This window comes from Mercenaria mercenaria, chromosome 4 (genome assembly GCF_021730395.1).
Source record: "Mercenaria mercenaria strain notata chromosome 4, MADL_Memer_1, whole genome shotgun sequence".
NCBI lineage: Eukaryota > Metazoa > Mollusca > Bivalvia > Venerida > Veneridae > Mercenaria > Mercenaria mercenaria.
In genome coordinates this window covers 50731710-50748696 of record NC_069364.1, presented here as the reverse complement: position 1 = coordinate 50748696, position 16987 = coordinate 50731710, and the positions used below count along the sequence as shown (strand labels likewise).

The window sequence follows — 16987 nt, the reverse complement described above, 5'->3', positions numbered from 1 at the left end:
GTATCGACATTAATGACGTTTACGGTGTTACCGATGTCACGTGAATTACGGGACTCCTTTCGGTAACAATCGTAAGTATGATTTGCCGTCATTACATGACAATAGGATGCCTTCGGCATTCAACGAAGATCTGACAACTAAACTGTCGTCTGAGAATGTAATCATAGTGTATTACATAAAAAACATTAATTTTAACAGACCATATGATAAGAATAATATCTAGTAAAGAAAAGAACGAATTTAAGTTCATTTTTTACTTCACACAGGATAATGTGGGTGGTCATTTTTTGTCGCTGATTGCGGTTTACAAACAAAATACCCAACTATTTTGACAGTACAATGTTCACCGGTCGCATTTATTGTAAAGCTGACAAGTCTTATGTTCTTTATTGCTTCATTTCTTTTTTTTTACAGCTTACCAGATCTATCTATATAAAATACTTTAATAAGAAAAAAAAATACTTTAACAAGAAAAATAATGTTTTTTTCCTCGGAATTACACCATAGCTTACAGATATTGTTATAACTTACGAAGAAAACATCATTTAAAGTTATTGCAGTCTACTAAATGCTGCACTCAAGGCAGGCTGGAACGAATATGATTTGTAGGTAGGGAGGGAAGCAGGAAAACAGTTGAATATTAGAACAAAAAGAAGCATTTTATTGCATGTTCATCAGTGAGTAAAAAATCATATAAAAGAGTGAAAACATATCATCATCAAAATATCTTATGTATATCAAATATAAAAAAAAGGATGTTACATCTTTACTCGTGGCTATGCCACTCACCATGGAAATATTGCATCTTGTGCTCTGTCAGTGACTCAACAGTCACGCACAGACACAAACACATATGCTCTTTATGTATACACACATATACTAGTAATTTGTAAACAAACAAAAATCAACTTTATTTATATACACAATTACAACAAATAATTAAGGTTTATATACATTTGTTTGTTTGACAGTAACTACATGAATATTCCATCAACTGGACGGTGGCATGAACGAAAATCTAGAAATCCTCCTATGTTATTTTTTTAAAATTAAAAACATATTTAGTACACAAGTCGGTTGACAATACCTTTAAATATTCATACACACGCGTAAACAAAAATATTTTAGGAATAGGGAGGGGTTTAGAACCTAGAGCGCCAAATCCATCAAACAGCAAAACAACAAAATTCATGTTGTCAGGGGAAACCTTTAGATAATGGTACACAACTATTATTCTCTAATGAAAGATTTCTGCAACAAGTTGACCTCTGGTACATTTTAAGTGGATTAGCATCTTAAAATGAATCCCGGTCTTAAAAGCCACACTTTTTCAATTATTATTTCAGATATACCACATGTTTACATGTATCAATGGTATTGTATAAGGGAGTTCTATGTACGTGCATGCATTCGTGCGTGTGTGTGCGCGTGCGTGCGTGCAAGTTATTTGCTTCCAAAGGATATTCCTATACATTTGATAACTGTATAATTATGATGTCCTTATTTAGCTCCATGTGTTTCGTGGGCGTTGTTATATATATTTTTTCACAAACGATGGGAATTTTTATACGAGAAAACTATAAACAATTGTTTTAGCGTAATCATTATAGACCAATGAAAGGTCGTTAAAAGTCGGTCGTTCGGGCCACCATAGCCGTTATGGAATGTGAGCCATAACCATGAAAACCACATAACATATACACAATTATACTATTACTAATACATACATGAGAACGAGTGACAATAATGCTTCAAAACGTGTCAGCATATTGCAATTAACTCGAAATATTATCATGGTATAGTGTCCACGTCACATAATGTCTGCCTCGCATCGTAAATCAGCTAATATTACAACACCTTTTGCATATTTAAAACCACGGCCAGACATGTACACTAAGGCGTTTAGACAGACATATGTTAGTCTCATCTTTGGAAAGAACAAACATCTAGATCCAATTTGTCAAAAATTATAACGTTTTCTAAAACGTCTATCAAACAGGTTTATCTTGCCTGTATAATATCTAACAAGACTAAAAAGTTGCTTCTAGATTGCTGCAGAACTGTGCAGATCTAAATAAACATTGTAACAAATTAATTTGTATATCAAATAAGAAAAGTATTAAAAGGTCTGCTAGCACTCTAGCATTACAGAGTCACTATCATCAAGGGAGGTGTAAAATGTGTAGCGTGCACATGCCCTTAAGATGAATCCCGTAAAATTATTCTCAGTTGAATTATTTATGCGTTATTAAAGGTGTAGGAATGATGGGGGAGCACCATGTTCTACTAAGTGTCATGTGTTATATTGGATGAAATAATGGCGTTGCAAGGCGGAGGGTTTAAGACGTAAGGATACAGGCAAAATAGAAGTCTAAACCTTTATGGAAAAGCAACAGTTTAAATGCTTTCCAAATGATATCTTACTCTTTACTTTTAATACCTGACCATTTTTAAACAACTTCCATTTATTTCTTATGACATCTATACAATAAAAAACCGCGAAGAAGACTAACCCTTATCTAGCTAAACACGACTTATTCTGTCTTTGCGACCAGTGTAGATTATGATCAGGCTGCACATCCGTGCAGTCTGATCATGATCTGCACTGTTCGCCATTCAGTCAGTGTTATTTTTGGTAAGCACCAATTTTAAAAGTTAATGGTACTGTCCAAACTGAAGATGGACAAGTTCATATAGAAATTTAGCAAGGTAAGGGTTGAATTACTGTTAGACAATACACTAATTAATCTCCTTTTGATAGGCAATTTAATCATAGGCTAGAGCTAACTTTCGGATTCACAAATCTTATTTCACTTAGATTAAATCTAATGTAAATGTAACCTAAAGAAAAGCAGACTGATATAGTTTGATATTCTCGAACACATATCTGCCACTTGTCAATTCCCTTAATATCAGAACACATCAAGAGTCCGGATTAACAAGTATATCTATCATGTCATTTACAGCTTCTTCCTGTCTATCTGGTTCAGGAACATGCTCAGCATTCGGATATGAATCTGGAACTTCGGACACTTGTATATCAGGGACATCATTTCCGCTATATGACTGGTTAAAAAATGCCATGAACGAAGTGTTCGTCGGCTCTTGAGTGTTAGGTTTACTTTCCCATGAAGCCAAATCAATGTCGTCATTTCCAGTGTCATTTTTATGGAAGTTCTCCGAAGCTGGGGACTCTCCGCCATCTGGTGGCAGAAAGTGCCGTTTTTCATTCGTCAGTGGTGCAAAAGCAGCCGTGCCGCTCATTTCATATGAGTGATTACCCCTATTGCTGAAATGGTAACGTTCAATTTCAATCTTTTCTTGTCAGCTTCCTTAGCAATATGACAAAGAATAACGTAATTAAAAAATGAAGTAATAAAAATAACGTTAACAACTGATGTAAAGATTCCCTATCTTAATAGTACGAACTAATCGACATAGGTCGTGCCCTAACTCAGTATCAATTGAAGTTGTATTTGTGAATTTCTTGGAACAAATCTTGTTATTGCTTACAATTGGTTATAAACGATATTGGTTTACTCTCAATTGATACGATACTTTACGCAATACACAACATTATGAATATGAACCACAATATAACATGTCACCATTTTACAGTCCAAAAAAAAAAAAGACTTAGTAAACTTACATGCATGCTATGACGATTCCAACCACAACAATTAGGATCACGCCGATGCACGATCCAATCACTGCCGCATCTGACAAAGAAAGCAAGGTCACATGCAGAATTCTGACAGTTTCGTTTTTCATATTTGTCAAAGCAAACTAGGGCTATCACTAAATGTGATTAATATCCGAGGGAAAGTAAAATGTTGTGGTCATAACAGTTGTCTTTGTAACCTTGACCTTGGATCTAGTGACCTGAGTTTTGTACAGGTTAACAACCAGTGGTAGTTTTATGAAAATCATTCAAGTGGTTTAGAAGACATGAAGCCGGCACAGAGTTAAGCTGTTTGATCTCTGACCTCTAAATGTGGCCTTGACATTGGCTCTGCAGGTCAACTTGATGAGATAAACAATCAACAACAAGCTAGTTTTGTGAAAACATACCAAGCGGTTTAGAAAAATCTGATATGAAGTAAACACGAAGTTTACCTTTTTGTTCTTTGACCTCTTAATGTGACCTTGACCTTGAACGTAGTGATACAATTGATTCTAGAATTATGAAAATCTTCCAAGCGGTACAAAACATACTGAGCGGACGTTAAGCAATTTTACATTTATCCTCCCAATGTGATCCCGACCTTCGACCTAGTGGACTGGATTGTGCATTCCGTACATTGCCATGATGAGGTTATTGTTGCTAGTTTTATAAAAATCTCCCAGTAGTTTAGAAAATTTGGAGCGAACACGAATTACGGACAGAAGGACATGCTTGACTCCAATATATATACTTTGTGTATAAAGTATAATTAGCAGATGAACCAACCTTTAAATAAATGTTCTAACGAAATCATGTTAAACAGATAATGTCATGAAATATCATAGAGGAATAACTGTTTGAAATAATTTAAAGGAATGCCCGATTTAAATAAAAATTAAACTTTTCCTTTCAACTTTAAATATATATTTGACTTCAAACATATAATACATATACTTACAGGGAAACGAAATCTTAGTTCCTGTCTGTTGCTTATCTCCAGTAGATTTGTCAGTGGACCCTTTCTTCGTTGTTTCAGCTGGACTTGTTGCAGTTGCTTCTTTGGTTGTCGAATCTGTCTGCGCCGGTGTTTCTTTTTCTGTTGTTGAAATGACTGTTACTGTTGTTTCCTTCTGTGTAGTTGTTACCTCTTGTGTCGTAGGTTTTGTCGTTGTTTCTTTTTGTGTCGTAGGTTTTGTCGTTGATTCCTTTTGTGTCGTAGGTTTTGTCGTTGTTTCTTTTTGTGTCGTAGGTTTTGTCGTTGATTCCTTTTGTGTCGTAGGTTTTGTCGTTGTTTCCTTTTGTGTCGTAGGTTTTGTCGTTGTTTCTTTTTGTGTCGTAGGTTTTGTCGTTGTTTCTTTTTGTGTCGTAGGTTTTGTCGTTGTTTCCTTTTGTGTCGTAGGTTTTGTCGTTGTTTCTTTTTGTGTCGTAGGTTTTGTCGTTGTTTCTTTTTGTGTCGTAGGTTTTGTCGTTGTTTCCTTTTGTGTCGTAGGTTTTGTCGTTGATTCCTTCTGTGTAGTAGGTGTCACCGTCGTTTCTTTATGTGTCGTGGGTGTTGCCGTTGTCTCCTTCTGTGTTGTAGTTGTAGCCGTTGTCTTCTGTGTTGTGGTTTTTGCAGTTGTTTCTTTCTGTGTCGTAGGCTTTGACGTTGTTCTCTTCTGTGTAGTGGGCTTTTCCGTTGTTTCTGTTGATGTAGTGGCTGTTAGTGTACCTGTTGTTTCCTTCTGTGTAGTGCGTGTGGTTATACGAGTTGTTTCCTTTGGTGTAGTAGGGGTGGTTGTGTCCGTTGTTTCTTTTGATCCAGTAGATGTAGTTGTTCCCGTTGTTTCTTTCTGTGTAGTCGGTTTAGTTGTTCCAGTTGTTTCTTTCTGTGTAGTCGGTTTAGTTGTTTTCGTTATTTCTTTCTGTGTAGTGGGTTTAGTTGTTCCAGTTGTTTCTTTCTGTGTAGTCGGTTTAGTTGTTTTCGTTATTTCTTTCTGTGTAGTGGGTTTAGTTGTTTTCGTTATTTCTTTCTGTGTAGTAGGTGTAGTTGTGCCAGTTGTTTCTTTCTGTGTAGTGGGTTTAGTTGTTTTCGTTGTTTCTTTCTGTGTAGTCGGTTTAGTTGTTTTCGTTGTTTCTTTCTGTGTAGTAGGTGTAGTTGTTCCCGTTGTTTCTTTCTGTGTAGTAGGTGTAGTTGTGCCAGTTGTTTCTTTCTGTGTAGTAGGTTTAGTTGTTTTCGTTGTTTCTTTCTGTGTAGTAGGTGTAGTTGTTTTCGTTGTTTCTTTCTGTGTAGTAGGTGTAGTTGTGCCAGTTGTTTCTTTCTGTGTAGTCGGTTTAGTTGTTTTCGTTGTTTCTTTCTGTGTAGTAGGTGTAGTTGTTCCCGTTGTTTCTTTCTGTGTAGTAGGTGTAGTTGTGCCAGTTGTTTCTTTCTGTGTTCCCGTTGTTTCTTTCTGTGTAGTAGGTGTAGTTGTGCCAGTTGTTTCTTTCTGTGTAGTAGGTGTAGTTGTTTTCGTTATTTCTTTCTGTGTAGTAGGTGTAGTTGTGCCAGTTGTTTCTTTCTGTGTAGTAGGTGTAGTTGTGCCAGTTGTTTCTTTCTGTGTTCCCGTTGTTTCTTTCTGTGTAGTGGGTTTAGTTGTTCCCGTTGTTTCTTTCTGTGTAGTAGGTGTAGTTGTGCCAGCTGTATCTTTCTGTGTAGTAGGTTTACTTGTTCCTGTTGATTCTGTGATTGCTACTGTAGTTTTTGGAGTTGTACATAAAGTTGAGTTTGCTGTTGGCATTGGTGTGGTCGTCATTATTTGTGTTGTGGATGTTGTCGTCGTGACTGTGTCTTTCTTTGTACTGGATTCAGATGACTTCAGAGTTTCCCTCTGTGTTGTACTTACAGGCGAAATTGTCGTTTGCCTTTCAGTTGTAGATACTATTGGTATTGTTGTTTGTTTTGTAGTGACTGATTTAGTTGTAAGTGGTGTTTCGTACTGCGTCGGAGCTGGTGTTTCCTCGTGTGTTGTAGGTTTCGTAGTAGCTGAAGAGGCTATCTGTGTGGTATTTCCAGCTGACCCTGATGTCGCCGTTAGTGTTGTGGGTCTAGTAGACAATGATGGCGGCTGTGTGGTTGTTTGTGAGTTATTAATTGCCTCACATGATAAAGAGATATTCTCGGCATTGCCTGGTAAATAAAAATATAATTTCATGTTGATAATACGATAATTATATAGTAATAGAGATTATATATGCCGGTTTCGAGTATTAAAGAAACAGGAAACTGCATTAGATTATGATTTTTTTCTTTGCATTTGTCACTTGAGTAGATCAATATAAATGATTAAATTTGAAATAGTTACACCAATTCACTGGCCTAATAATATCTACATTATATATAAAAAAAATATTTCTAATATATAATATTCGCAAATAGAAAATAAAATGTATGTTTTACCATGCCGGCTAATTGGTTTTCCAGTATGAGCTATAGGCCCCTATATTAATAACTTAGATTGTTCTTATCGGCTGACAGATTACATGTATACCTAAGTAATTAGCATTTCTTTTTTGATTTTGTTTTCCGGAATAGTTATTATACCAACAAAATGGCTGCTTTGTTTGAATCTTATTTTGCTGGGTGATATACTTCCATATTTTTCATAAAAGTTCGCGTGTATGTTTAACGCTCTTTGTTTCGTCGTACTATATAATGGTGTGGTTACCTTGTGCATAAATAAGCCAGCAGTAGTTGTAACTAGAATCGTTTGCTTGGGAGGTGACGTCACGCGATAACGTAAATTTTGCCTGGTTTCCTCTATAGGTTGTGCTTATATCAGTGCATTTGATGGTGCTATTTTTTCCGGCAGTGTTAATGTTCATTTCCGTCCCACAGCCGCTGTTTTCCCCAGTCCAGCTAACATACGGGCTGATACCTAAACTATAAAAACAAAGAATACTTTCTCAGAGAGAATGGACCAAATTACTGCTAAACTACAGTGCAAGAATGAAAGTTATAGCCGATATGGTGCTCCTAGCACGTAACAAATGGACTAATATTTCTATATTTCAATGCTCCAATATTCAGGCGTTATCAGAAATCAAAAGCTAACCAATACTTCTTTATTTCAATGCTTCAAAATTCACCCGTTATAAAAGATTAAAGGCGAACAGATATTTCTTTATTTTATTGCTCCAATCAGACATCAAAGTTTAACCAATATGTGTTTCTGAAATTGGACCTTGTGACTATCATTCAGTCATTTAAAAAGTCGGGTATGGAAATTTGATATAGAGGTAGATTTAGGTCCGATATTTTTATACTGGCCCAATATCGGCTCGATGTCGGGTACAATAGTATTATTATATCAGTATAAATCTATTGGTCTACAATTTGAGCTATGTTGTATTCGACCCGAGTAGATTTTACTGGGCCTTGTTCCCATGAGGCGCGTTGCGCCAAGAATGATCCGGCTTGGAATAATCCAGACAGCCGAATGCATTATTGCAGATTATAGTACGGTTTCAATGACCCTTTTATTACATTATTGCGTCGAGACGCCATCATACATATATCGTCATTTCTAACGTCATTTTTGTCGCCAAAACTATAGCAAGTAGTCCAATTCGTATCCGTGGAAGCTGACTACAGGGTTTTGCAGTCGTTTGTGAAATACAGCCTGTATTTTAGACAAAAAATATGTAGTTATATAATACAATAACGGACCAACATCAAATATCGGGCCAATATTGAAAACTATGTCGGTCTGATATGGACTTTACATCATGCTTGCTGGCTTGCGCTAGATTATATTTTGTGGCAGTATGATATAATAAGAGGAGACAGCGCGCTAGACTATTTCGATGCTGGATAGTGAAACTGGACACACTGAGGAAGCTGGAGCTGTAACTGGGGTGTTTAATGACTCCAATGTGGATGAAGATATTGGACAAAAAAATTTTTGTCTGTGTCAGAAGTATTAAGTAATATGAGAAATAAAGATAAAGAGAATCAAAAAATTAGATAAGTAGAATTCTTAGCAAAAATGAAGCGTTATTCGTGAAATATTGGTGCAAGAGTGATGCATCTTGTGTCATATGATGTGGGTGATGATGTGGAACAACTACTTTAAGTTTGAATCAAATACATTTAGTAGTAACTGAGATAAAGTGAAAGTGCACCATAAATTTAAACTGAATCAAATGGTCTCTGCAGTAACAGAGATAATGTGAAAATGCATCAAGATTAATCTTAAATTTAAGTGAAAGGGGCATAATTCATGAAAAATTGCTGCTAGAGTTATGGGCCTTACGTCATATGATGTGGGTGATGATGTGAAACAACTATTTTAAGTTTGAATCAAATCCATGTAGTACTTACTGAGATAGAGTGAAAGTGCATCAAAACTTTAACCAGAAATTCTAAGGAAAAGGGAGGATAATTCATGAATATTTGGTGTGAGAGTTAAGCCAGATGATGTGGGTGATGATGAGGAATAACTATTGTAAGTTTAAAGCAAATCCATCAAGTAATTACAGAGATAGGGTGAAAAAAGAGAAAGTGTAAAAAAAAACTTTAACCAAGGTGGGGATGCGGAAAGACGCCGACGCCGACGCCGCCGCCGACGTGAGTTGGATTGCTCTCCATGTACTTCGTAAAGTAGATGTAAAAATTAGAACTAAAAAATTTTACGGATCAAAATTTATAGCGAATTACCTTGTGGTACGAGATTCGTCCGTCTTTTCTATTGAAAGAGTGCACGTGCACGAAGAAGCGCTACCTAGTGTCATCGCACTGGCTGCCGACCAAGCATCTAGAAACACGAAAGTGGAGCCACTGGCGTAGGATTTGTAACACATCTGGGCCACCGAAGCTAATCATAAATGGTATATTTATAGAATATTTGGTTTTCAATGTAATATATTTCTTTGGAAAAAAATTGGCGCACAGTAAACATTTATAAACGTTGATTCTAATGAAACTTTCACCATAGAAAATGGACGAATGAATATATTATACAAGTTGTAATTGTTTCACGTAGCTTTGCAAATAAGTTTGTTATCTAGCTGCCTTTTTAAACAATCAAAATTTAGGGTTTTTTTCTCTCGTCATTTTAAAAGTTGTTGTACGAAAAAAGGTTCTTGCACACTTATAATTATAAAATATGCGAATAGCAACTACCTTCTGCGTTGTTCTGATCTAAAATCTGCTGCTTACACTGTGTCATTGGTCCGCTAGTTTCACTTCTGCATATACATACTGTAAAATTAGGAAAGAAAACGAAAACCTGATATATTTTTTGTGATAAAATCTTTAAGACAATTTTTACTAAAATAACTACACGTACAAAACAAAGTATACTGTTTCTGTTTATCTATTTGTGCACGTGTTATACTCGTATTTTTGTGTGCCCTTCAATTCAATTAGAAAACGAAAACACGTTTAATAAATGAAATTTTATCTCCAATAATATCTAAAAAGGGATCAGTATAAGTTTCTTTTTACTCGTGGGAATGATACTTGAAAAAATTACTGTAGATAATTTGTCAAGTAAACTTGCATGGAATATCATGTTAAAACTCTATCTTTATTCTTGGTGTATGTCTGAAAAATGACTGAATATAATGCTGGCATATTCGCCACTGCCTAACAGTTTTATACATGTAGGGTATATAATTTATTCAACAGAGACGACTGAATGAATTCTTTTTTTTTTTCAAAAAAAAAAAAAAAAAAAGAGTTCCTGTCCCAGCACGCCCTGTTTGTTTTGAATCGTAAATATAGTGACATTGATTCTTGCACAAAAGTGTCACCCAATAACAATAAATATCATTAAATATGAAAGAATACATTAATGGTAGGCTGCTAGTAGGTAATTCCGATACTTGTTATCTGTTTATAGATCTCAGATGACAAAGTACGTGTGTACAAACTGGCATGAGACCTAATGTTAGCAGAATTGAAAAATGAAGTTAGCGGCCAGTATTTTACAGAATTAAAGGTTCCCAAATAGTTTAACGTTTATACTTGAGCAAAAAATAATAAGCCGCATTAAATGCGGATCAAGGTGAACAAGTGGCGTTGGGGATTGGATGGAGGTTGGACACATTTCGTTCAAGTATAGTGTCAGAATAATTTGTATATTTAATATATTGATAACGTAACACATAAGCACAGATAGTGCTTGACTCCCTTTTTATGCTATCATTGCTATAATTATTGTTGAATTTCTGTTAATAATAGAATTTGGGTCATTTATGGTTAATTTGGGTTCATTATGTGGATAGCTGGGTCCCAGCTTCGCACATTATGTCATATACAAAAGTTAAAGGGAACCAGATATTTGACAGAGCAAGTACTCGTTGTAAAACGTTATGTTTAAATTTGGACCAATCAGAAACAAGTTCTAAAAATAGCACGTCTGCTGGGGTATAAATAGGTAGATGGATGATAGAGAGCTCATTCGGTATCCAGCGGTTGAAGAAGACACATCGAGGATTCAACTAATAATTTATCCCAGTACCTTGATAAGGAAGTTATTGCAACTACACTGTCAGGGCGGATAAATTATTAAAAGGAAAAAAATAGAAGTTCGTATACTAAAGAAGAGTAGCAGAATTTCGATAAGGTTTCGAGCTATAGGGCCAGCGCATAGGAGTTTAACCTTAAGGGTAGTTGAATGCTATAGACGATAGCATATATAGGCTGAGCATCGGGAAGCTGAGACAGAGACCCTGAGTTTGGTAATCTACTGAGATAGTAGGAGAGTTCCAGCTTATAGACTGTTCAGCATTATTGGCGAAGTACAGCCAAGGCATCGGGGATAATACCTATATGGTAGTTGAATGCTATATATGATAGCATATAGGCGCTGAGCATCCAGGAGTCAGGGCAATCTTATAGAGTTTGAGAGGACAGAGGCCGAGCATCTATGCGATAGGACTCGTATGTTGTTGATTCAAAGACATTGTCTGACGGGAACTTCAACAAAAAGACCAGTCAAGTATAGAGTCTCTAGCCTATAGGAGTTTGAGCTAATCATTTTTAATTGAAGATTGTTAGTTTGAAACATTTAGTGATTTGCCTGATCCCTGAAATTGTCTAGCTTATAATAAGAAATCATTTACGAATCATTGGTACACGAATTATTTAGGCAAGGTAGCCAGAGGAAAATTCTATATCTGAGATATTTGGTCTCACCAGCTTTACGTTTTAACAAAGGACATTCTACATCGTTTGTCAGCTAGTCTAAGACATAGTCACCTTAGCGATTGGACCCAAACCATTGTTCAAGATACTAAAGGCGTAGGCACTTCCCTGGGTCATATAACCAGTATCCTGACAATTTGGGGGCTCGTCCGGGATCTACATCCAAGGAGGTACAGAGACTAGTGGTTTTAACGTTCTTTTGGTGTACCAAAAACAGCTGTGACTGAGGGTAGCCTGAGCTATATATATTTTAGTTCCAGCATTAGTTCAAACGTAAGATTTTAAGATGGACTACGATAGATGGGTGGCGATGGGAGAACGATTGGGCTTTTCAGGTTCCGAGCTTAGTGATTATGTGGATAGAAAAGAAAAGGAGTATACTGAACGTGAGGAACGTATGTTGAGACGGGAAGACGAGAGACACAGACGAGATGAAGAAAGGCGGCATCATGAGGATGAACAACGGAGGTTTGAGGCTCAAGAAGCTGAAAAGAAACGACTGTTTGAGCTTGAACAGGCTGAGAAGAAACGATTGTTTGAGATTGAACGTTTGAGGGAAGAACGAGCTTTGAAGGAACAGGAGTTGGAAATGCTTAAAATAAAGGCTGATGCCGGAGCTCTGGGAGATGATAAAGGTGCTGAACACCATAATAGTAAGACACTGCGGCCGAGACTCCCAAAGTTCGAAGAAAGTAAAGATGATATGGATGCATACCTCGAGCGATTTGAACGGTTTGCAAAAAGCCAGGGATGGAAAGAAGAGACATGGGCTGTGAGCCTCAGCTCATTACTTACAGGAAAAGGCCTGGACGTATACACAAGCACAGAAAGACAGAAAGGTTGATGACAGAAAAGTTTCAGCTTCATGCATAGCTGTACCATTATATGACAAAAAAGTAAAAGACAACATAGAAGATGGACGACTTATATTAGGAGATGGACAATCCGTTTCGGTCATAGCAAGCACCTGTACCATTCAGTCAGCAACAAGTAAAAGGAACTTGGTATTGAAGAAAGGATATATAGGTGATAAAGAAGTCCAGGTGTTGAGAGATACAGGCTGTGAGTTAGCGGCTGTCAGGAAAGGCCTTGTGTCTGAGAGTCAAATGTTAGATAAGCGATATCTTATGGTTGCGATTGATGGACGTTCAAGGACAGTTCCTGTAGCAAAGATACAGGTTGATACACCATATTTTATAGGTGAAGTTGAGGCAATGGTTTTGTCGACCATAACATGTGATTTGATAATTGGTAATATAAAAGGAGTTTCAGATAGGCCTGATATAAATTGGAAAGCCCGAGATGAAAGACAGTCTTCATCCGGCGAAGATATTGCTGCCACTGGGATGAAGGAAACCCAGCATGCAATAAATGTAGAAATTACGGAACCCTCTGAGGTTTGCGAAGTCAAAGAGCAAACGTTTAATGTTGAGCAAATGAAAATTGCTCAGAAAGATGATGAGACGTTACAGAAACTTTGGACTTATGCTAAAGATAAGGCGAAACTGAAAACAAAACGAGGTTTCAGGTTTCATTATGAAGTGAAGAAAAACGTATTATATAGGATCTTCGAGGAGAAGAAGGGCAGAGTTGTTAAACAGATAGTAGTCCCAACACAGTTCAGGAGAAGTGTTATGACATTAGCTCATAAGTCAAAAGCCAGGAGACACTTATCAGCTAAAGAGACAGTTGATGAAATACGAACAAGTTTTCACTGGCCTGGTATAACAAATGAAGTAACAAGGTTTTGCCGGTCATGTGATGTATGCCAGAAAGTAAAGACTGACCTGGCATCAAAGAGCAGTTACGGTAGACATGGTTTGCAAGAATACAGGCATCATGATAGAACAGAAAGAAACTGGAGACAATCTGATGACAGACCAGAGTCTCACAATTTTGATGATCAAGGATTCAACCGATATCATGAGAGGTCATCTATTAAGTACGTGAATAGAGGATCACGTTGGCATAACAGAAATGGTATATATAACAGAGATATTAACACACGAGATGATAGGGGTTATAAAGACCATGACCCAAATAAATCTAACCATAAGAAGTCATGGAGACAAAATGACATGAGAGATGATCTCGGTAAAGAGTTTATACGTAGGTCTGACGGGAGTTATTATGTAAAAGGAGGTTTTGGTGAAAACAATTATTATGTCAACAGAAAATATGACAAGTACTCTCACAATCAGAGAAACAAATGAACATCATTCATGAAGAATGATGATAGGAAATTAAAAGGTCAGGAGATTAACGTTGTATGATATTCTTGAGATCATATACTATTTGTTAAGTCTTTTAGAGATGTTTAATCTTTGATACTGATTTTATCAGTATATTAATGAATGTATGTTAATAATAGCAGTGATACCTGATTTGTAAAAATCGAGAAATAATAAAAAGAAAAGGAGATTTTGTTTTGTACACAAATTATTCCTTAAGTGTTTGAAAAACTAAAAGTATTTTCTTGAGAAGGGGGCTATTGTCAGAATAATTTGTATATTTAATATATTGATAACGTAACACATAAGCACAGATAGTGCTTGACTCCCTTTTTATGCTATCATTGCTATAATTATTGTTGAATTTCTGTTAATAATAGAATTTGGGTCATTTATGGTTAATTTGGGTTCATTATGTGGATAGCTGGGTCCCAGCTTCGCACATTATGTCATATACAAAAGTTAAAGGGAACCAGATATTTGACAGAGCAAGTACTCGTTGTAAAACGTTATGTTTAAATTTGGACCAATCAGAAACAAGTTCTAAAAATAGCACGTCTGCTGGGGTATAAATAGGTAGATGGATGATAGAGAGCTCATTCGGTATCCAGCGGTTGAAGAAGACACATCGAGGATTCAACTAATAATTTATCCCAGTACCTTGATAAGGAAGTTATTGCAACTACACTGTCAGGGCGGATAAATTATTAAAAGGAAAAAAAAAAGAAGTTCGTATACTAAAGAAGAGTAGCAGAATTTCGATAAGGTTTCGAGCTATAGGGCCAGCGCATAGGAGTTTAACCTTAAGGGTAGTTGAATGCTATAGACGATAGCATATATAGGCTGAGCATCGGGAAGCTGAGACAGAGACCCTGAGTTTGGTAATCTACTGAGATAGTAGGAGAGTTCCAGCTTATAGACTGTTCAGCATTATTGGCGAAGTACAGCCAAGGCATCGGGGATAATACCTATATGGTAGTTGAATGCTATATATGATAGCATATAGGCGCTGAGCATCCAGGAGTCAGGGCAATCTTATAGAGTTTGAGAGGACAGAGGCCGAGCATCTATGCGATAGGACTCGTATGTTGTTGATTCAAAGACATTGTCTGACGGGAACTTCAACAAAAAGACCAGTCAAGTATAGAGTCTCTAGCCTATAGGAGTTTGAGCTAATCATTTTTAATTGAAGATTGTTAGTTTGAAACATTTAGTGATTTGCCTGATCCCTGAAATTGTCTAGCTTATAATAAGAAATCATTTACGAAGCATTGGTACACGAATTATTTAGGCAAGGTAGCCAGAGGAAAATTCTATATCTGAGATATTTGGTCTCACCAGCTTTACGTTTTAACAAAGGACATTCTACATCGTTTGTCAGCTAGTCTAAGACATAGTCACCTTAGCGATTGGACCCAAACCATTGTTCAAGATACTAAAGGCGTAGGCACTTCCCTGGGTCATATATCCAGTATCCTGACATATAGAGGCATGGTCCGGAGACAAACCTTGCAAAAAATCATGGTAAAAATGTGGTGTGCGAATATAATGAACCCTTACCGTGCTAAATTTCTATAATGAACTTGTCCGTCTTTCAATTTAGACGGTACCAGTAATTGTTAAAAGGGGTGCTTACCAAAAATACTGACTGAATTGTGAACAGTGCAGATCATGATCACAGACTGCACGGATGTGCAGTCTGATCATGATCTACACTGGCCGCAAAGGCAGAATAAACCTGTGGTGTGCGAGAATAAACACTTGAATCTATAACAAGAGTTAAATCGATAAAAAATACCCAAACCATTCAACAAATTAAACCGATATTATATTTATAAAGCTCGTTTCTCTTTCAAATAAGGAGTGCCTTGTACATACGTATTTCAGGTTGTTAATGATTTTATTACTAGAACTGTATACAATGAAAACCGAACCAATTTTGCTACAAGTCTTAATATCTTTTTCTATGGGGTTTTAATGTCACACCGTCACAATAACAAGGCATATGCCATTCTAACTTTTCATGGCGGGGGTAGAGTCCCTAACTGTCACTCCGGGCATTATTTCAGGCAAGGGCTGGCACCCCGTTAGAACCATCGATGTTCCATAAATCAGCTGGGTAACTTCCTCACATGAAGAATTCTTCTCAGAAAGCTCTTAACGAAATTGACCTCGGTATAAGCATGCAACCAGTCAATATCGTGTTGTCATTTTTTCATTAACATAATGTAAAAATGATTAATATATAGCATTTATTACAAAATAAATAAATACATAAGTAAATAAATAAAATAGATAAATAAATAAAAAGCAAACCTTGGCAAATGAAAATAAAGAAAAGGGGCAACGCCCTTAACCAATTTCTCTGCACCATTTTAGCCGTTGCTAATTCACCAGTAATATTCCAAAGACAACTAGCTAAGGTTATCATACATAACACATTTATTATGTACCAGTATTTTTTTTTCTGCTGCACTTAAAAGTAATTAATAATTAATCGCAAAAATGTCTTGCAAATGACCACAAGACTTAAACTCTAATCCATAGAGAAGGCGTGGCTTTCATAGCACAACTTGTTAATCCGGTATATCATAATAACGGTGTGAAATACGGTCCGATTCCGATTCCAACGTTCCTTTGTGAGTAAATACCTTCAGATCAGCGGTCTGATAGGATAGTCTTTCAAATGGAATTTAAGGCACGGTAGATCTGGGACAAAAGATTCGATGAAGAACTCGATATTCTGATATAGATCTATACTACATACATTATCTAAATAATAATGTATACGCTTAAAACATGGGACAGATGGAATGGATTGACTTTGAGAGAGCGGAGGTCTGTGTGACATACTTGCTAGAACTTTGCTTTGGATTTTCAGTAAAACCGACGTCTGGTATATGTTTGTGGTGGGGTGTGGAGGGATGG

General features: G+C 36.5%; 1 protein-coding gene across 3 annotated transcripts; it reads right to left on the bottom strand.

The window, feature by feature from the left end:
• Positions 1–638: 638 nt before the first annotated feature.
• LOC128556358 (mucin-2-like) lies at positions 639–16720 on the bottom strand. 3 transcript variants are annotated; one of them, XM_053541129.1, is made up of 8 exons: positions 16376–16720; positions 9801–9878; positions 9336–9492; positions 7345–7559; positions 6102–6806; positions 4623–6044; positions 3650–3719; positions 639–3289 (listed from the first exon to the last, which is right to left on the bottom strand). In XM_053541129.1, the coding sequence occupies exons 1-8, from the start codon at positions 16488–16490 to the stop codon at positions 2923–2925; spliced, it is 3129 nt and encodes a 1042-aa protein (XP_053397104.1). In that variant the 5' UTR covers positions 16491–16720; the 3' UTR covers positions 639–2922. The 3 variants fall into 3 exon arrangements, with proteins under 3 accessions (XP_053397104.1, XP_053397105.1, XP_053397103.1); XM_053541130.1 differs by having other exon boundaries at positions 4623–5855; positions 6015–6806; positions 16376–16719; XM_053541128.1 differs by having other exon boundaries at positions 1089–3289; positions 4623–6806; positions 16376–16719.
• Between the last annotated feature and the right edge of the window lie 267 nt (positions 16721–16987).

Coding starts and splice junctions, on each gene's coding strand:
- LOC128556358 (XM_053541128.1), bottom strand. CDS start 16,490: ATGATAACCTTAGCTAGTTGTCTTTGGAATATTACTGGTGAATTAGCA. Junction 9,879..16,375: donor CTTTATTTTCATTTGCCAAG/GTTTGCTTTTTA, acceptor CTAATTTTACAG/TATGTATATGCAGAAGTGAA. Junction 7,560..9,335: donor GACGAATCTCGTACCACAAG/GTAATTCGCTAT, acceptor TTGTTTTTATAG/TTTAGGTATCAGCCCGTATG.